The sequence below is a fragment of the Loxodonta africana genome, chromosome 8, assembly GCF_030014295.1.
Source record: "Loxodonta africana isolate mLoxAfr1 chromosome 8, mLoxAfr1.hap2, whole genome shotgun sequence".
NCBI lineage: Eukaryota > Metazoa > Chordata > Mammalia > Proboscidea > Elephantidae > Loxodonta > Loxodonta africana.
In genome coordinates, this window is record NC_087349.1 from 32537541 (window position 1) to 32559947 (window position 22407).

At 39.3% G+C, this 22407-nt stretch overlaps 1 protein-coding gene and 2 pseudogenes across 1 annotated transcript in view; 2 read left to right on the forward strand and 1 right to left on the reverse strand.

Moving 5' to 3' along the window:
- Positions 1-22407, reverse strand: part of CAPZA2 (capping actin protein of muscle Z-line subunit alpha 2) — a 46538-nt gene that overhangs the window by 23677 nt on the left and 454 nt on the right. Inside the window, exons 2-3 of the mRNA XM_023544660.2 lie at positions 8241-8304; positions 260-311 (exon numbers count right to left, since the gene is read on the reverse strand). Coding sequence (XP_023400428.2) covers positions 260-311; positions 8241-8304 — 116 coding nt within the window. The remainder of the gene's footprint in view (positions 1-259; positions 312-8240; positions 8305-22407) is intronic.
- LOC135232275 (RAB11-binding protein RELCH-like) lies at positions 12671-13351 on the forward strand (annotated as a pseudogene).
- LOC135232276 (RAB11-binding protein RELCH-like) lies at positions 13818-15214 on the forward strand (annotated as a pseudogene).

Below are 22407 nucleotides of genomic sequence, written 5' to 3' on the forward strand. Positions count from 1 at the left end.
CAAATGTCAGAATAGCATTAACAGAGTCTATAAAGTCACTGTCAAACACATACAATACACATGCACAGAATAGAGAATCTCTCATTATAGTTGTGTCTCTATGTCCCCGTTACCAAAAATATTATACTAGGCTTACATAACTATATAATTTGAACTTGATGTGCAAATATGTTTCAAAGATTAGTGCTCAAAAACCACTTTGAAAACATTTGCTCCCCTATGTAACTTTTGTTATGTTAATGTTATATACACTACTTACTGGGCTGCTCCTTCCCTGAGAAGATTATCATTGTTAAGCAGTAACCGAACATCTATAACCAAAAAAAAAAAAAAATTATTTGTTTTCTGTATAAATTTTTCTATGTTTGAAGAATGCAACAAAAGCTGATTATTTGGGTTATATATAAATTTTTTTTTTTATATTAATACCCACCTCCCCCAAATGCAAGCAACATCAAAATATCACCCAGATGCCTAAAATAACCACACACACATGAGCACACACCACTGCATTAAAAAATAAACAACAAAAACAAAATAGATTTTGGTTAAGAACTAGGAGAGGGAATGAAATCATGTTATTTCATACCCTTCACAGTAGATGAGGCAGGCTGTTATCTCCAGAGTACTAAAGTGGAGATAAGCTACGCCAGAAAGATGGTGCGATAAGATGTCCAGAAAAGAAAGAGCTTGTAAACAGACTCTAGATGTAGCTCTTTCTGTCCTTAGGATGATTGTGTTCAAGCAACAGATGAATTTATTAAGTTGGATAACTTTATCCAATCAAATAACTCAGCCTTATCTGATTTGGTGTTACTGGTTGTTGATTCCTAATTCTGCCCTAATTTTAGATTCAATTATTATGTAGACATTTGGCTATTTATCATTAAAACTTGACATTAAAAATAACATTTTTTATTGGAAAATCAAAGCATTTTGTAAATATAAAAGAAAAAATCACCCATAATTTCACCAAACAAAATTCTATCCTAATCTTGGTGTATTTCCTCTCACTTGGTTACTTTACATAATTGTTACCATAAAGTATATTTAAAAACCCTAACTTTTTCAGTAAATGCCTTTTGAAGTTTTTACTGTTTTTACTTCATGATTTGAATGACTTCATATAAACAGTCCATTAAATGAAAAAAAAAATTACTTGTTTAACAAACATTTATAGAAAAAAATCCTTTAGTTATTATCATATAAATATTGGCTAATATTCTAAATTTTAATTATTTTAATAAAATCAATAACTTTTAAACATTTTCATTTCTTTATAAGGAATTTTGTTATTTTTAAAACACATGTTTTCTAATTATTCCTCTTTCAGTAAATCGTTGAGTCATGTCTTTTAACATCTAATGGGATGCATATTGCCTACATATATTTTTCCTAGTATATACAGTTGCTTCATTTTGTTTATGAGTATGGTAATATTTTTTATTCATAGATGTTAAATTATTACAAAGGTTGACTGAAGACATATTAATTCACCGATACTGTCATTTTTATTAATTTCCTGCCTACTTCCAAAATACTATAAAAACCCAAACCAAATCCATTGTCCTTGAGTTGATTCCAACTCACAGCGACCCTATAGGACAGAACAGAACTGCCCCATAGGGTTTCCAAGGAGCAGCTGGTGCATTCAACTGCCCACCTTTTAGTTTAGCAGCCAAGCTCTTAACCACTACGCAACCAAGGGCTCCCAAAATACTATAGACAGAGTTAAATTGCAATATGACAGTGAATATAGATCTTACAAAGAAAAAGACAATAAAAACCACACTGAAAGAAAAATAAGCAAATTGCACAAATGCATTTCTTTTATAGAACTGACCAAAAATCTAATAAGCAGATGAAAAGACCTGAAACCTCATCAAATAAAAAAAGGCAATAAAAACAATCATTTTCCTCATTAAAATGTTCAGGATTAAAATACCTCCAAATAACCAACTGTCAGTGAGTGACGAGGGGAGGACTAAAAGAATGAGTACTTTTATGTATTGCTGATGGTAATATATTATCTTTCTGATGGCAATTTAGCAATATGCAAAAAAAAAAAAGTTAAAATATCCAGACCTTTTGAGTAGGTAATGCCACTTTCTTTTTACCCTCAGATGACTGCTGCCCAGATACAAAAAATCATACGCACAAAGATTGCTTATAATCTTATATTAACCTATCTCTCATTAAACGTCACTTGGTGGTGCAAATGGTTTGTGCTCCACTACTAACCTAAAGGTTGGAGGTTCAAACCGACCCAGTGGCACTGTGGAAGAAAAGGCTGGCAATCTGCTTCTACAAATGCTATAGTCAAGAAAAACTGATGGAGCACTCCTACTATGCCACACACGGAGTAGCTAGGAGTCGCAAATGACTTGATGGCAATGGGTCTGGTTTTTTCTTTCATCTCCCATTAAGGAACTGATTAAACATAACATAAAAAGGTTACAGTTCTTATATACAGTGTAAAATTGGGCAACCATTAGAAATAATGTTATCAATATAGCAATATGTCCATCATATAATAAACAGGAGGTAGAAATTTGGCATAGACAGTATTATCATACCTGTATTGTGTCTCAATTGAGAGGTGTTGGAAGCACTTCATGCAAATAATGGCGAACTAGGTGGTAGAATTCTGTGTAATCTTTAGGTTATTTTTGTCTATTGTGCATTAGCTGAAAGTTTACAAAGCAAATTAGAATCCCATTCAATAGTTTGTACAGAAAGTGTTTCATGGCCTTGGTTTCATTCCCCTCAAGGTGTCAGCATTCTCCCCATTAGGTTTTTTTCTGCATTCTGGAAACATTTTTCAGAATGACTATGGATCATTTTTATAAAAATAAAGCTATCTGTTTCAAAAGAAAAAAATTTTGCCTATTCACATTATCCCTTTTCAGCAATAGTCCCTGATTTAAAAACAATCTCTTTTGCAAATCACTAAAATGGTGTTGTTGTTAGGTGCTGTCGAGTCGGTTCTGACTCATAGTGACCCTATGCACAACAGACCCTATGCACTGCCCGGTTCTGCGCCATCTTTACAACCGTTGTTATGCCTGAGCTCATTATGGTAGCCACTGTGTCAATCCACCTCGTTGAGGGTCTTCCTCTTTCCCGCTGACCCTGTACTCTGCCAAGCATGATGTCCTCCAGGGACTGATCCCTCCTGACAACAAGTCCAAAGTATGTAAGACACAGTCTCACCATCCTTGCGTCCAAGGAGCATTCTGGTTGTACTTCCTCTAAGACAGATTTGTTCGATCTTTTGGCAGTCCATGGTATATTCAATATTCTTCGCCAACACCACAATTCAAAGGCGTCAACTCTTCTTCGGTCTTCCTTATTCACTGTCCAGCTTTCACATGCATATGACACAACTGAAAATACCATGGCTTGGGTCAGGCGCACCTTAGTCTTCAGAGTGACATTTTTGCTCTTCGACACTTTGAAGAGGTCCTTTGCAGCAGATTTGCCAAATGCAATGCGTTTGATTCCTTGACTGCTGCTTCCACGGCTATTGATTGTGGATCCAAGTAAAATGAAATCCTTGACAACTTCAATCTTTTCTCCGTTTATCATGATGTTGTTCATTGGTCCAGCTGTGAGGATTTTTGTTTTCTTTACGTTAAGGTGTAATCCATACTGAGGGCTGTGGTCTTTGATCCTCATTAGTAAGTGCTTCAAGTCGTCTTCACTTTAAGCAAGTAAAGTTGTGTCATCTGCGTAATGCAGGTTGTTAATGAGCCTTCCTCCAATCCTGATGCCCCATTCTTCTTCACATAGTCCAGCTTCTCCGATTATTTGTTCAGCATACAGATTAAATAGGTATGGTGAAAGAACACAACCCTGATGCACACCTTTCCTGACTTTAAACCAATCAGTATCCCCTTGTTCTGTCCAAACAACTGCCTCTTGGTCTATGTAAAGGTTCCTCGTGAGCACAATTAAGTGTTCTGGAATTCCCATTCTTCGCAGTGTTATCCACAGTTTGTTATGATCCACACAGTCCAATGCCTTTGCATAATCAATAAAACACAGGTAAACATCCTTCTGGTGTTCTCTGCTTTCAGCCAGGATCCATCTGACATCAGCAATGATATCCCTGGTTCCACTTCCACGTCTGAAACTGGCCTGAATTTCTGGCAGTTCCCTGTGGGTATACTGCTGCAGCCGTTTTTGAATGATCTTCAGCAGAATTTTGCTTGCGTGTGATATTAATGATATTGCTCTATAATTTCCACATTCGGTTGGATTACCTTTCTTGGGAATAGGCATAAATATGGATCTCTTCCAGTCAGTTGGCAAGGAAGCTGTCTTCCATATTTCTTGGCATAGACAAGTGAGCACCTCCAGCACTGTATCTGTTTGTTGAAACATCTCAATTGATATTCCATCAATTCCTGGAGCCTTGTTTTTCGCCAATGTCTTCAGAGCAGCTTGGACTTCTTCCTTCAGTACCATCGGTTCCTGATCATATGCCACCTCTTGAAATGGTTGAATATCGACTAATGCTTTTTGGTATAATGACTCTGTGTATTCCTTCCATCTTCTTTTGATGCTTCCTGCATCATTTAATATTTTTCCCATGGAATCCTTCACTATTGCAACTCGAGGCTTGAATTTTTTCTTCAGTTCAGCTTGAGAAATGCCAAGCATGTTCTTCCCTTTTGGTTTTCTATTTCCAGCTCTTTGCACATGTCATTATAATACTTGATTTTCTCTTCTCAAGAAGCCCTTTGAAATTTTCTGTTCAGTTTCTTTACTTCATGAATTCTTCCTTTTGCTTTAGCTGCTCGACGCTCAAGAGCAAGTTTCAGAGTCTCCTCTGACATCCATCTTGGTCTTTTTTTCCTTTCCTGTCTTTTCAGTGACCTCTTGCTTTCTTCATGGATGATGTCCTTGATGTCATTCCACAACTCGTCTGGTCTTCGGTCACTAGTGTTCAATGCGTCAAATCTGTTCTTCAAATGGTCTCTAAATTCAGGTGGGATATACTCAAGGTCATATTTTGGCTCTCGTGGACTTGCTCTGATTTTCTTCAGTTTCAGCTTGAACTTGCATATGAGCAATTGGTGGTCTGTTCCACAGTCAGCCCCTGGCCTTGTTCTGACTGATGATATTGAGCTTTTCCATTGTCTCTTTCCACAGATGTAGTCAATTTGATTTCTGTGTGTTCCATCTGGCGAGATCCATGTGTATAGTCGCCGTGTATGTTGGTGACAGAAGGTATTTGCAATGAAGAAGTCATTGGTCTTGCAAAATTCTATCATTCGATCTCCGGTATTGTTTCTATCACCAAGGCCATATTTTCCAACTACTGATCCTTCTTCCTTGTTTCCAACTTTTGCGTTCCAATCGCCAGTAATTATCAATGCATCTTGATTGCCTGTTCCATCAATTTCAGATCTGCAGCAGCTGATAAAAATCTATTTCTTCATCTTTGGCCCTAGTGGTTGGTGCGTAAATTTGAATAACAGTCATATTAACTGGTCTTCCTTGTAGGCGTATGGATATTATCCTATCACTGACAGCGTTGTACTTCAGGATAGATCTTGAAACATTCTTTTTGAAGATGAATGCAACACCATTCCTCTTCCGGTTGTCATTCCCAGCATAGTAGACTATATGATTGTCTGATTCAAAATGGCCAATACCAGTCCATTTCAGTTCACTAATGCCTAAGATATCGATGTTTATGCATTCCATTTCATTTTTGACGATTTCCAATTTTCCTAGATTCAAACTTCGTACATTCCAGGTTCCGATTATTAATGGATGTTTGCAGCTGTTTCTTCTCATTTTGAGTCATGCCACATCAGCAAATGAAGGTTCCGAAAGCTTTACTCCATCCGCATCATTAAGGTCGACTCTACTTTGAGGAGGCAGCTCTTCCCCAGTCATCTTTTGAGTGCCTTCCAACCTGGGGGGCTCATCTTCCAGCACTATATCAGACAATGTTCCACTGCTATTCATAAGGTTTTCACTGGCTAATGCTTTTCAGAAGTAGACTGCCGGGTCCTTCTTCCTAGTCTGTCTTAGTCTGGAAGCTTGGCTAAAATCTGTCCTCCATGGGTGACCCTGCTGGTATCTGAATACCGGTGGCATAGCTTCCAGCACCACACAAGCCCCCACAGTACGACAAACTGACAGACACGCAGGAGACTAAAATGGTACTATCTCAAAATTAACTGATTTTAAACAATGGAATCTTCTGCCTAAATACCTACTAAAGTGCACAACTTTACAATCACACTTATTTCTATCCCACAGAGCAAACCAGGAGGATCTATTTGATAAACACTATTCTTTCATCTTCAGTATTTTAAACATAATAATAAACAACGGTATTGCATGGCAGGGTATCTTTTCCAGTTCCAAACGGGAAAAATAATGGGTCCCAAGTCAGGATTAAGTATCACAATGATTAGATGAACAGTGGGAGACTTCAAAAACATAGATGGATAGATTTCAGAGTCCCAAACCAAATGTGTCACATCAGTCTATGAGAAAGATCAGAAATACAAGTTTCAGTAATTCTAACTTGGCAGTCTAGGAAACAGCATTTGAGAACCACTGAACTGGCAAGATTTTATGACTTCTCAATAGTGAAATTGTATGGCTTCTCTCAGAATCATTCTGATGCCAAGATTATCAACAGAAATAGCAGTGAAAATGAGATTTTATAGTAGTCTTAAAAGGCAGAATTATTGTAATTTTCAGATTTTGTAATTTTAGAATGCATAAGAACTACCATATGTAATTTTATGTACTATATCATGTATTATTACAGTTTGCTGATGATTTAAGGGATTTTCAAGGGTAGTTTTAACTTTATACAATTTCTGCCTCATCTTTTTGAGGTTCCTTTATAATACTATGAATGAAAACGAGTGATTAAACTTCTTTAAAAATATATATATTAAAAATATATTTAAATAGTTTACTATTGAGTAAAATCTTAAAAAAATGAAACCAAAGAGCCCTGTGTAGAAACAATTTTAAGACATGGCGAGGGTCAAATATATATATGCAGTAAAAATACACATTTAAAGTATTTGTGGTAACTTATCCTTGAAGTCGTTGTGTGCCACTGAGTCAATTTTACCTCATAGCAACCCTATATGATAGAGTAGAACCTGCCCCATAGGGTCTCCCAGGCTGTAATCTTTATGGAAGGAGTTCCGGCGGTGCAGTGGATAAAGCACTTAGCTGCTAACCAAGAGATGAATGGTTTGAACCCACCAGCCGTTCACTGGGAGAAGGATGTGGCTGTCTGCATCCATAAAAATTACAGCCTTGGAAACCCTATGGGGCAGTTCTACTCTGTCCTATAGGGTCACTATGAGTCAGAATTGACTTGACGGCATTAATCTTTATGAGAGGAGACTGCCAGGTCTTTTCTCCAGAGGGGCTAGCTGCTGGTGGGCTCAAACCACTGACCTTTCAGTTAGCAGCCAAGCGATTAACCAATGCACCACCAGGGTTCCTTAACTTATCCTCATAACTGCTTCAATTTTTCTAAAAGATCACTACAGGCTATTTTCCTGGCAATTGTTTCAACTATATCAATCTTACTGCCAAAGAGGATTTACTGTTAAACAGCAACCAAGAGACTATTTAAATTTCTGGTCTATAGGTGACTAATAATAAAAACGCCTGCCAATGAGGTTTCAAGAAAGACATGCTGTGAACTGATTTACTAGATATAATTTAAATAACAAATTGTTTTTACATGTTCTGTCATCTTCTAAGCATGGTGAAACGTTTCTTCCCCATTTTTGGCTGTGCAGATTGACCTAGCAGGTTTTTCTTTAAAAGAAGGACAAAAATACATATCATAGTTCTAAAAAATGTTAAAATGAAAAATTTCTTGTCTTTTTAAATTTAAATGTTCCATTGAAGAAATATCTACTGTATGTGCTTGTAGTTTCATTTAAATAAAAGCTTATCAAAAAAGATACTACTTTCCAGGAATGAGACTACAGTCAATGTCTAATATTGTATTTATTACTTTATGAGGGTTAATTTGTTCAAACACGATTATCACTTATTTCACAAGTACATTTTATTTCAGCCATTACAAAATTCAGACTGACAAAAATTTTCATTGTAATACAGCAAGTACATTTCTGTACAGTTCTCGTAACTCAATTATTTTGGTTATGTAAATTTTTTTTTTTTAAATGAACACTTGATATATCAAGCCTTGGCGTTATAAATTTAACACTCACCGTTAAACACCTCATTAAATTCTCCTGGAGGGGCATGAGTGATGAATTTTGCTGCTATACGCACCTACAACAGAAATGAAAACATAAATGTTCCATGGCATAGGCCTCTGCTACACTTACCAAAACACATGTAAACTTATACCACTTCAAAGCTTTACTGAAAATGGCTTAACCCAAACAAGACCCATTGCGGTCGAGTTGATTCGGACTCATAGTGACCTTATGGGGCAGGGCAGAACTGCCCCATAGGTTTTCCAAGGAGCGGCTGGTGGATTTGAACTGCCAACTTTTTGGTCAGCAAGAGAGCTCCTAACTACTGAACCACCAGGGCTCCAAACACCTTAAGTTTACTACTATCTCAATCATTTAATATAATCACAACACACTGACTGAATGCAGAATAAAATATTTAAAACGCTTAAAAATGCAAAGTTGCCTAAAGATAACCATTTTCTTACAAGCAATTTTTTTCTTTTAAACTAAAATGGAAAAAATTATTATTCAAGAAAATCTGTATGCGTGAAGAAACAAGATACATTTAGGTACAATGATGAAAACAGATGTCTTTATGTGTTTATAAAGCCACAAATTAGTGAAAAATGTAGAAAGGAAGAAGAAAAGAAAAATCTAAGTTCAAAAAAGGCTTAACATGAGACTTGACTGGATCTTAGGAGATTTTAGTTCAAAGGTAAGTGAGAGATAAAATATCAACAGACGTATGGCAGGTATAGCATAAAACAATCACTAATGTAACTATTGGGAACTCTAAATGGTACTCAGACTCAAACCCAGACCAAACCCACTGCCACTGAGTTGATTCCGACTCATAGCGACCCTGAAGGACAGAGTAGAACCACCCCATAGAGTTTCCAAGGAGCGGCTGGTGGATTCAAACTGCTGACCTTTTGGTTAGCAGCCATAGCTTGCCGTAGCTATTAACCACTGCGCCATCGGGGCTCCAAACGGTAGCCAGTATTACATAATTAGTTCTGTGAAAGAATCCTGAGCATTTATAATAGTATTCCAACCCATATACTACGGCCTTTCAATAAGTTCAAGCAGTATTCCTAAAAGTGTGGTCCTCAGACAAGCAGCATCGGTAGCACCAGTGATCTTGTTGACCGAGCCACATCTGGGGTCCCCACTTTCTTACTGCATGTTCTTAATTTCTTGTAATCTCCTGTCTGCCATCTGCTCAACTATTCCTCAAAGATGACAGCCTAGTCTCCAAGTAAAATAACCTATATTTTGCCACTACCTACCACCTCCATTTTTTTTTTTTTTCAACTCTCTTCTTTGCCTGGATTCCTTCAAACAGGTAATTCTTACCCTAGTTACAACAATCAACTGGCAAAATTTTAAAGTGACATCAAAAGATTCCATTTTAATTGCTCTGGGGTAGGACCTGGGTATTGGTAATTTCCTAAAGCTTCCCAGGTGATTCTATTGGGTAGTAAGAACTGAGAACCACTGCTCTAGGTTATTTGCTTAGATAACCTAAGTAACTTCTGGGGTCACTGTTATTCTTCCACAAATCTAAATACAGGCATTCTTGTCTGTTTTCTATGTTTGCCTAAGCAGTCTCTTGGCTTCAACTATGGCTTCTATTCAACAAAGTGCCAGTTTTCTATCCTCAGTCCTGATCACTCCTTTGAGCCCTAGTACCATTTTGCTAAGTATCTACGAGTACCTCAGTATGATGATGCTCAAAAGTGGACTAATTATCTTTCCTGCTAAACCAGCTCTTCCCATCGTGTTTCTTCTCTATTAAGGAAAATACCATTCTCCTAACCATCCATTCTTGAAACCTCCGAAATGACCTCTCTGGCAATAACCACCTAGTGATCATTCCCACCGTGACTTCCCTAACATGCAGGCCTCTGTTTCTGCTCAGCCTGCTATAATTCTGCCTCCAATTTCTCTGTTCCAATCAATCTTACTCATCATCAGATTACTCTTCCTGGCAGTACTACTATAATTACTCCCCCCTACTCTTTGTCAAAAACTACCTTACATCACAAACAGGCCTGACACAATCCCCCTTCGACCTATACCAAGCACACTCCATTTCTTAATTATGATGTTGTCATGGGAATGTCCTTTCCCCATATCAAGTAGGGGTCCTTTCAGGCTCAGCTTAACGGCACATTCTCTAAATGTTATACCCCTTATAAAAAACAGTAACACCAGCTCCCTTCTAAACTGCGATAGCACTTTCTTTTTTTAAAGCACCCCCATTTCCTTTCCCCCCTCTCCCACAACAACCAATTCCCCCTTCCCTGATTCATTTTCCTCTATAGTTCTCATTACTATATAATTCACTACGATTTTTCTTCCTACTACGATGCAAGATCTCTTCTATTAGGAAGAGTTTTTTTTTCCCTATATACTGCCATATCTGAGGTCCTTAAGTGGTGCAAACAGTTTGTGCTTGACTACTAACCTAAATGCCGGCAGTTCAAACCCATCCAACAGCACCAAGGAAGGCCTGGCTGTCTGCTTCTGTAAAGGTTACCCCAAAACCAAACCCACTGCTGTCGAGTTGACTCTGACTCAAAGCACCCCTGTAGGACAGAGCAGAACTGCCCCGCAGGATTTCTAAAGCTGTAAATCTTCACAGAAGCAGACTGCCACATCTTTCTCCCATGGACCGGCTAGTGGGTTCAAACCCCGACCTTTTGGTTAGCAACTAAGTACCAAACCACTGCGCCACCAGGGCTCCTTCCCTGTAAAGTTTACAGCCATGAAAACCCTATGGAATAACCCTACTCCGTAACAGATGGAGTTGCCATGAGTTGGAACTGACTAGACAGCAATGGGTTTTTGCCTAAATACTTCCAAATGTGAATGCTTAGAATGGTGCCTGGCACATAGCAGGCTCTCAAGTATTTGTTGAAAAAATATGAATAAACATTCTATTTGTCTTCAAGGCATGGTTCCTGTAGCCTCTACCCTATACTCTGCGCTTAAAATAGACAGTTATTCACTACATGTTGAATAAATCTATAAGCAAGGACAAAAACTCCCATTTACTGATTATCCAGAATCAAGGAATATAGCTGTCATGGACTGAATTATTACCACCCCCCCCCAAATATTTATCTATTGGCTGGGCCCTGATTCCTGGTATTGTGTGACTTTCCTACATGTTGTAAATCCTGCCTCTATGATGTCAATGAGGGAGGATGGGCTGCAGTTGTGTTAGTGAGGCAATTAAAACAAGGCCTTGCTTACCTGGGAAGCTTAAATTTAAGGTACATAATTGAGTACTAGGAAGCAAGCAGGTCAGTTGTTTAAAATCTAGCTTAGGCCAGCAAATAAGCTGTTACACAGTCCAAACACTTAAAGGGCATGAACGATTCTTCAGAGATCTTTAGTCTTATTTCAGACAGTCTTCTGTGTGATTATCTACTCCGTAATGAACTTGAAAGGAGAGGAGGAAAAGGTTGACAGTTACACTTACAACATTAAAAAAAAGGGCAGAATCTGAACCAACCTGACAAAGGCTGTAGGAAATGAAGTTCCTTTACAGGAATGAATGAAAAAATTACAAACTGAGTCCTGAAGTTCAGGAGCCAGTCAAACCTCTTAAAAAGAGGGCTCTAAACTTCTTAAACGAGATTTTACTGAGTAACTACAATCTTATAAATCAATAACCTTTTCAGATGAAAGTAATCAAGATTTTAGATTATGGGATGATGTAGGATTAAACATTTCAAAACCTCCAGACTTACTGCAACTCTACTGAGATTTCAGAAACGATCAAGTAACTGCAAAAGATCTTGTGGATGTGACCAAAGAGTAAAAAATTAGTCTCCTGAACCAATTTTTTAGAATCTTTCTCCAGTCTTCTCTACTTCTCGGTCGGCAGAGAACTCCTTGCCAGTACAGAAATTAGAAGATAAAACTAGCTTATTAGTGAGAAATAGCCTTTGATGGAGCCAATCAGAAGACTGGAAAGTGGAAGGGACTTCCTCAAAATTGAACTCTATGCCATTCCAGTAGTTTGTGACTTTGTTCAACCTTCTTTGTATCAGTCTCCCCAGAGGGACTCTACAGTGTACAGATTAAATAGGCCAAACAAGGAAGAAAAACAGATACTCATCTTTCAGCATCAAATTCTTTCTCCAAGAGAATGCCATCTTCTTCTTCATCAAGCAAAAACCCAGTTCATTTTGATAAACCCCAGAGTAAATTGCCCCTGCTTTTCATCAAGTAGTATTTTCTTTTTGTCCAATGTCAACAGACAGTGGTTTAAGATCAGAGATATGTGTTGGATTACAGATGAAAACCTCATGTAATGCTGGGACACTGCGTGCCACACATGGTTGCTGATGTGTTGCTGGCAAACAGAGAGGAGTTGCTCCCCCTCAGTGTGTAGAGCAGGCTTACGTTCTGAACCTGAAGAGAGAGATTAACTTCTCTACATATGTTTCCATTTGATCAAGAGGCCAGATGATGAGCAAAGGCAAATGATAACTGGCACATGTGGCATTTGTGTGTCAGGGTGAACCAATGTGTGCAGAAGTCAAACTTTTCCCACGGTGTTGGGGACAGCTTAATCACAAAAACCTAAAAAAACTACTTGTGGCTGAATCCTGAGATGCACTGGTGCCTTTCATTCCCAAGGTTATTGGTATTTCCTTGGTTCTTTACAAATTCCAACAGATGTTAAAGGAAGGCAGATTTGATATGAAAAGCTATGATCAAAAGCCTTGGTACCATTATGGGATACACTGATGACCGAGACAAATATCAACAGGATTTTGAATTGTTGCTCTTGGTCTCGGGTGATCTCTCAGAAAGCGTAGTTAGTACTACACATCAAGTATTTTTTAAGAGTTTATGCTGCCTACACTCCGGAAGTTGGAAATTTACAATTTCATACCTACACTGCTAAATAAGACTGAAAAACTTCTCAGTGAGGAAGGACGTGGGCTGCTTTGTAGTCCTGGATTCCATCACTCTTTATATAAGACAAGCTTCATGGTGAAGTGCCACAGATAGAAGTGACTAAGTTCCCTCGGCCTATATTGTCTCTTCAAGATATGTCTACTATTATTGGAAGTCTTGAGTAACTGGCAGCACTACTACAACTTTGTAATGGTTAAGGTTGTGCATCAACTTGGCTGGGCCATGATCCTCAGTGATTTGATAGTCGTCTGATGGTGTGATCACGTCCATGAAGATATTTGATATTATGTGATCACCTCTATGATGGGATCTGCTGTGAGTAGCCAAACAGTTGAAAGGGTGTTTCCTTGGGTGTGTGGCCAGCACTGAATATAAGACAATACTCTGGCAAGGTTTGCAGGCTTTTGCTCATTCTGGATCCTGCACCTGGCTCCTGTTATCTGATCTCTGGTTCTTGGGACTGGAGCTAGCGCTTACCTACCTGAGGTCTTGCCTGCCAATCTCTGGGATTCGTCAATCTTCACAGCCTGTGAACAAGAGCTCTGCTCTCTGACCTGCCGATCTTGAGTTCGCCAGCCCGTGGTTACGTGCATCAGGAGAAGCGTGACCCATAGACTTGGGACATTCCAGCCTCTACAACTGCATGAGCCATTTCCTTGATATAAATCTCTCTCTATATTTATACGCTTTACTGGTTTCGCTTCTCTAGAGAACCCAGTCGAAGGCGAACTTTATGATTACCAGCAGGAACATGAGGGTAAAATAGACTGGGAGAGTTTACTATGGGTTGTCAATGAATTATCACAATTTATAGAAATAGTTGGTAAAATTAATGGTATTTCAACTGCCTGTGTCCATGAATTCTCCAGATTTTTCTGATGCCTTTGCTGGATATTTGGCAAAATTACAAACACTAAGGAAACACCTTAGTCTAAGAGCCTTTAAGACTGAAGGAAACACTGATTCCTCACAGGAAATGGAGCCCTCACTAAAGCTACAGCCCCCATTTATGCAACAGGAGTCCTTACATGTTATATTCAGGAAGAAGGCTGAAAACTGTTTGTTGGCTTCTTAGAAGATATAACCCTGCTTTCATTATCTCGTGCTCCTCTCGATAGCCTGAAAGCTTCTTTTGTGGGACTGAGTGCAAACCTAGCCTACCATGAGTTACTGTTAACTGTTTTGCAGTATGTGGTATGGTGCTGTCCATAAGCATGCACTTGTGAAGTACACTGTTGCTAGGATTTTTTAACTATTGGTGAAGAGAGTGAATGAAACTCTAATAGCTCAAAGGGTTGTTTCTATTCTCATTAGTCTCTCCAAATTAAAACAAACAAACCAACCCATTGCTGTCAAGTCAATTCTGACTCATAGTGACCCTTAAACGACAGAGTAGAATTGCCCCATAGAGTTTCCAAGGGGTGGCTGGTGTATTTGAGATGCTGACCTTTTGGTTAGCAGCTGAGTGTTTAACCACTGCACCACCAAGGCTCCTTACTCTCTCCAGTGATCCTGAATTGTCAGGATTGTTACAATTCTGGCCTTTGGCACTATTATGGAAAGTTATTCAAAGAGAGCTGCCAGAAACAGTGAAAATGCAGTTGGCTCCTGAAAGACCCTCAATATCAAAACCAGCATTCTTTGCATACAGAGGCTATAAAAACATTTGGTAGAGTTAGGCCTAATGCAGAACTCAGGTTTTCAGATTAGTACTGTTCATCTGCCAAACGATCTACATGATGACCTGTTAAGACATTTTCTCTAGTTTCTACAGTGTGTGTATAGTATGCTTAAATTTTTTTTTTTTAATTAATTTTTATTAAGCTTCAAGTGAACATTTACCATTCCAATCAGTCTGTCACATGTAGGTTTACACACATCTTACACCCTTCTCCCACTTGCTCTCCCCCTATTGAGTCAGCCCTTACAGTCTCTCGTTTCGTGCCAATTTTGCCATCTTCCCTCTCTCTCTATCTTCCCATCCCCCCTCCAGTCAAGAGTTGCCAACACACTCTCCAGTGTCCACCTGATTTAATTAGCTCTCCCTTCATCGGCATCTCTCTCCCCGCCACTGACCAGTCCTTTTCATGCCTGATGATTTGTCTTCGGGGATGGTTCCTGTCCTGTGTCATCAGACGTTCTGGGGAGCATTGTCTCTGGGATTCCTCTAGTCTCAATCATACCATTAGGTATGTTCTTTTCATGAGAATTTGGGGTATTAAAAAAAAAAAAAAGTTTCAGCAACTAAAAAAAGTGAAGGAGACAAAAGTATAAAAAGCAGACAACACATGTGCACGGCAGCACACACACAGTCACTACAAAAAATAAACAGCCATCTAGAGCCATTAAATTTACAGGCAAACAGCTCTGCACTCCCCGGTAGTTGGAAGGTATACTGCATGTGAAATATTTACACTAAGAATTATTTATTGTTTACTAAGTTCAAATTTAACCAGGCATCATGCATTTTCTCTGACAATCCTCCCTCATCCCTTGTACGTCCCGTATGCATCATTCCATATAGTTACCGCCTTCTTGGAGCCCTGGCGGCACAGGGGTTAAGAGCTCGGCTGATAACCAAAAGGTCGGCAGTTCAAATTCACTAGCCACCCCTTGTAAACCCTATGGGCAGTTCCACTCTGTCCTACAGGGTTGCTGTGAGTTGGAATCAACTTGATGGCGATGGGTTTTTTTTTAAGTCTTCTTTTTGATCAAGCAGCAGGAAACATAAAGGCAGGGATTTCCCAAATCTGGATGCCTATCATACTACCTAGAAAGCTTTTGAAAAAATACAGACTCCTATGCTCCATTCTAGACCTACTGAATCCACTGCCATAGAGTTGGGACCTGGAAATCTATATTTTAGAACATCTCTCCAGGTGATTCTGATGGGGATGGTGGCCAGATATTGTACCTACTGCCCTAGATGGAACTGTATGTGCAAAATTTGAGGTGTATGGTTGTTATGGATTGAATTGTGTCCCCCTAAAATACGTGTTGAATTCCTAGCCCTTCTACAGATGGAAGGGATCCTGTTTGGAAACAATTTTTCATGTGTTATGTTAATGAGGTCATACCAGTGTAGGGTGGGTCCTAAACCTAAACACTTCTGAGTTATAAAAAGACCAGAATAGACACAGAGATGCACACAAGGAGAAGACAAATGCCACGTGAGGATCATCTACAAGCGAAGGAATGCTAGTGGCTACCAGAAACTACAACAGGCCCATAGAAGGAAGGGACATGGCTGCGACTCTGATTTGGACTTTTAGCTTCCAGAATTGTGGGAAAATAATTTTCTGTTCTTTAAAGCCACCCACTTGTGGTACTTCTGTTATGACAGCCGTAGCAAGTTGAAACAGTGGTCTTATGGAGAAAGGGAATCATAGGTTTCACTTGGCTCTCAAGTAACGTGATAACAAAAATGGTCACCGTCTTAGAGACCAGAAGTAAAGTTAAAGGAATTGTTATTCATTTTTCCACATCAACTATAAAAAGTATTTAAAGTTGTTTCCCACAACTCTCTAAAAACTTGCCCATGCTTCATTGACAGTTACACGTAAAATAAGAGTAGAAAAACACTTTTTTGAGCTTAAGTAGCTGATGACCAAGTGACTACTATTTCATGTCTGTGTTAGGGACTAATTTATTTTAATACAAGTATAGTTAGAGTGGGCACTTATTTTAATAAGTTTTCCTTTAAAAATTTCCTTTATAATTATCATTTTGAATAGTAATTAAAAACAGAGTCTGACTCACTTAACATAAAAACTAGGTCATCTACAGAATTCAACATCAATTCTTTAAATATGTTTTTTTTGTCACTTATTTAAAACATTAATAAAGTGATGAATGTAAAGTAGGTGATACATTAACTGAAAAAGCAAAGGTTACATAAACTATTATTTATCTTATATTTACAATTTTTCTCTGCTTTGAGTTATGCCCCTCAGCCCACAAATACCCTAAATATTCTGTATCATAAAAAATCCCTACAATGAAACAGAAAGGAAAAAATGAAGTAGTAACATCTATTTTTTTCCTTTGCTTCACTACCAAATTTTTTCCATAACTTACAGTTACCGTCCCCACTTATCAGTCAGTCAACATTTACTGAGTGCCTGCCTGATACAGGGGTTCTCAACCTTGGTTACACTAAAATCATCTGCAAAACTTAAAAAAAAGAAAGGTATTGTGGTTCAGTGGGAGAATCCTTGCCTTCCACGAGGGAGACCGGAGTTCGATTTCTGGCCGATGCACCTCATGCACAGCCATCAGGAGGCTTTTGTGTTGCTGTGATGCTAAAGAGGTTTCAGCAGAGCTTTCAGACTAACATGGACTTGGAAGGAAAGCCTGGTGATCTACTTCCGAAAATCAGCCAATGAAAACCCTATGGATCACAACGGTCCCATCCTCAAGTGATCCAGGTGGTGGCACAGGACCAGACAGCTTTTCATTTTGTTGTACGTGCGGTCACCATGAGTTGGGGGCTGACTTGCTGGCAGCTAACAACAACATGTTCCAGGCTTTACTCAAGAGTGGAGTCTTATGCCCATACGCATTTGTTTATAAACTCTCCAACTGATTCTAATGTGCAGCTAGAGTTGAAAACCACTCATCTAATATATGCCAAGCACTCTGCTGTAATTACAAAGATGAGTAAGGCACAAGGCCTGGACCTGAAGAACACAGGGAATAAGAACATCAGGTAAACCAATGGGTATTGGTAAATGTGGTAAAATAGAGGGTCAGTGAAAAAGAGGAAAACTCTCAACAAGATGGACTGACACAGTGGCTGCAACAAATGGGCTCGAACATAGCAACAACTGTGAGGATGGTGCAGGACCAGGCGGTATTTCATTCTGTTGCGCACAGGGTCGCTATGAGTCAGAACTGACTTGATGGCACCTAACAACAACATAGTAAAGGTAAGCAGAAACTGCAAAGGGAGCAGAGACAGGCCAGGATACAACAGAGGACGTGGGAAGTCTTTCGTCTGGTTATTGAAAGATGAGCAGTTTACAATGCAGACAAGACTGAGAGCCATTTCTGGAAGGGAGAAATCATATACATACTCTTCAGACCCTGGTATGTGGCTTTTCTCTTCATCCCCGCTCCAGACCCTAATGAAGCTGCTCTCTTGAAAGCCACCAATGACCCCTGTCCCACCGCTCAAGCTGGACTTTTCTGCACCACAGTTTTCCCATCTGTAAAATGGGGATATCAATAACAAGATTATTCTGAAATGAATTAAAAAGGATATATGTTAAACTGCCTGGCATAGAGTAGATATAACAAGTTTCTAATACCTTTCTCATAAAACCAAAGGCTTTTCTCAATCTTAAAGTCCTTCTTAATCACTCTGCAACACCAGGCACTGCTCCTTCCTGAAATTCTCCTCAGCTTCCATGACACAGCACCTACTCTGTGCTAGGTATACAACACTTCTATTTCAAGCATCACTTCTTGCCTTTTTCTCTCTTCCTCCTCTTACTTCTTAAAAGAAAATATTTCCAAAAGTTTTGCTCTCCATCCTCTCCTTCTTGCTGTCTGTATCTATACTTTTTTCTCCTAAGAGCTCATCCTACCTCATGGCTTTAACTATTTTCCATAAACAGAGGATCCCAAACCTAAATCTAATCTCTGGCCTAACCTCTTCTCTGAGCTCCATTTCTACATTTCCATATCTGCAAGGCATTTTTGCACAGGCATCCTGCTAGCCCTGGTGGCACAATGGTTAAGAGCTACAGCTGCTAACCAAGAAAAAGGTTAGCAGTTCAAATCCCCAGTCACTCCTTGGAAACCCTATTGGGCATTTCTCCTCTGTATGAGTCAGAGCCTACTTGACAGCAACAGATTTGGTTTGATTTATCCTGCTAGCATCTCAAACTTGGCATTGTTGTCAGTTGCCACTGAGTTCGCTTTCAACTTATAGTGACCCCATGTGACAGAGCAGAAATGTCCCCACAGTGTTTTCTTGGCTGTAATCTTTATCGAAGCTGATAGCCAAGTCTTTCTTCTGCAGAACCACCACCCTTTCAGCAGGCAGCCAAGGGCTTAACCATCTGAACCACCAGCACTCCTCAAACTCAGCACAACCAAAACTAAGCTCACCATTATTCCTTCCAGCTGTGTACCCACTTTCCTGTGTTCTCTAGTTCCGTTAATGGTGGTACCTCTTCTCAGACCATGACCAGACCCATTGCTGTCCAGTAGATTCTGACTCACAGGGACCCCGCAGGACAGAGCAGAACTGTCCTATAGGGTTTCCAAGGAGTGGGTGGATTCCAACTACTGATTTTTTTGCTTAGCAGCCAAGCTCTTAACCACTGTGCCACCAGGGCTTTTTAACATTTCAGTTATATCTGATTCTTCCCTTTCCCCTATAGTCACTCATCAAGTCCTGTTGATTCCAACTCTGCAATCTGTCAGCAATCGTTTTTCTCTATTTCTTTAAGTCAAGTCCTAGCCTTTAACCAAGGTTCCCAACTGTTCTCGCTAGCTCCAATCTGTAGATCCGTGGCTCTCGATCAGGGGCAATTCTGTCCCCCAGAGACACTTTTGATTGTTGTGACTGGGGGATGGGAGTGTGCTACTGGTAGCACATCCTACCATGCACTGGACAACCCCATGCAACGAAAATTATCCAGTCCAAAATGTCAACAGGGCTGAGGTTCGGAAACACTGGTCTAAACAATGAGCTGCTTAACAGCGCAAGCCATATTTGCATCTCTTACTTGCAAAGCACCCGACACATAGCACTCAACTGTTTAAATGAATTCATTGTATACATAACTCACACTCCCTGCTCATTCCCACTTTCCTGTTTTTCTTCCTATGTTGTGTTCTCTGGCACGAGCTTGAACCCCTACTGATGTCTAGGCAGAAATAAATTTTCTGTCTTTTGAATTTCCAGTCACACAGAACTTTTAAAAGTGTTAAACAATAAAAAACTTTGTTCTAAAATGATCAAAGTGCAAATTAAGTTTAGAACCCAACACTATTTAATGTTTGGCATTTACAATTTTTACTAAAAACAAAAACAGCCATTGTTTCTCCTTTTTCAAAATAAGCTGTCAACAAATTTAAAACAAGAGACAAACCCAGAAGAGGTTTCTATCATCACCTGTCTGAGGTGGAGTAAAGCCACAAAAGCATGAACCCAAACTCAGGTACAAATACCACCTTTGCCACTTCCTACCTATGTGTCCTTGGGTGAGGTAAAGCTTTTGAAACCTGACTTTACTTATCTGTGAAATGGCAACAATAAAACTACGCACCTCAAACTTACAACAAATTAAGAGATGTATGTACCGTCTAACCGAGCCCGGCATATAGTACATTTCTATATAAATCTTAACAGCCTCCCTTCCTTAGATCTGCAATCAATATGAAAAATCCCAAAGTTTAAAAGCATATTTTTGAAAACTGCAAACAAGGTGGCAGAAGAGTAACATGATTTAGCTATTAGTTAAAAAATACCACCTTTAAATTCTCTCCAGTTCTGATCCTATACCCAACATCCTCTTCCAAAAAGATTAAAAGAACATTCAGATAACATGACGTGACAGTTTAAAATTTTACTTAACTAGTTATTTAAATTTAACCCAAAAGTTTGCTGTTTTTCTCAAATTAGTAAATAAGTTTAGTCAGTGTTTTTCTCAAATTAGAAATCTATATACAGAATACCAAAAGAATATTCTTACAAAACTAAAATAAAAAATTACAAAAAAAAAAACCCAAAACTAAAACACCAAATTCCTTTAAATTAAAATTTTCTTCATTCATTTAGTCATAAAACATTGTGCTAGGCAAGATTAGAGAATAAGACCCCACCCTCTATGGAGCTTAGTGCCCCGAAGTAATAAAGAATCTTATCTCACTAAAAAAAAATAACTTCGCTATTTTAGGCCTTTACAACACATGGCAGGCCTATATTAACTCCTGCAGCGTTACTCTCTCCTCAGCTAGATTTCTAGCCACTTCAGATACTAATCACCACCAGTTAGGCCCAGTAAAATAAAAACATGACAATCTCTCTAAAAACGTTTTAACATGACTTAATTTTAAATGTGTGTGTGCATGCATATACACTTTCAGTTACCAGCTCACGATTATTTACCAAAAACACACGAGAATACTGCACAGCAACTACCCCGTCTGTGGATTATAGAGCATCTTGTAGTTCTTCCCATTTTGTTGTTTTACTATCGCTTCTACCAAAGGGCACAGAGAAAAAAAAGATTTCCAAAAATGAAGATGAGGTTGGCTTCTGCTCATTCAAATGGGTAGGGAGATAAAGCATTACATTTCAGTACAACACAAAAAAAAAAGGATATAAAAACACTTGGAGCACAGAGTTTCCAACTGAAAATATCCCTAGGTTGACGTTAGGATTTTTTAAACACCATAATGTAACTACTTATCTTTATTACACGGTACTGCATTGGAACTTAAAAAACGAGGCACTGTTAAATTAAAAGTGGGCTTTCTGAACACTATAATCACCTTATTCATGTTACTCACATGTGACGTCAGTTACTTCTGAGTTTGAGAAACGTCAAGGTCCTTTCCCGGGAATACTTAAAATTAGTGTCCCCCACCCTCCCACTGAGGAATGAGGCCTCACAGTAGCCAAAGGAACGACGAGTAAGAGAGAACTAGTTCAATGATCAGATTTCTTATTTTAAATGTTTAAGAATTTAGTTGTTCATCTGGTTCCACCGTTGTCACAGCATCTAAGATACAGTAAAAGGAGCTGCACAATCCACTCTCCCTTCGGCAGAAGTCCTAGTAGAAAGATGGGACGCCACCAAATCGGCTCCCTGGGGGGCTGCTGCCAACCTGGGCAGGAAACGACTATGGAGGGGGGGTGTCGAAGTCATTATGTGAGCAACTCTGCAGCTTCTCAGGAACAGGGGAGGTGCAAAGCCTACAGCTAAAACCAAAAAAAGAAAGGAAAAGACCTCCACCGGGGAAAAGAAAAAATCATAGAGAACTAGAAAAGGAAGCATTTTGCTTCTGGAAGGGGGGAGGAGAAGCGAGAAGTGGAAGATCTGCTTTCTAGGCGATTTTTTCCCCTTCCTCCTCATCCCGGCTTCACTCTCAGGCCAGCCCCTCGGCTGGGCACTGCCCGTCAGCCGCTCCCAGGCCTGGACACAGACCCCTTGGCAGTCACCAGACCTGGGCGCACGGCCCTCACCCTCGCCCGCAGGGCCCCGGCGGAGAGAGAGGGTCCCTGCGGCAGGAGAAG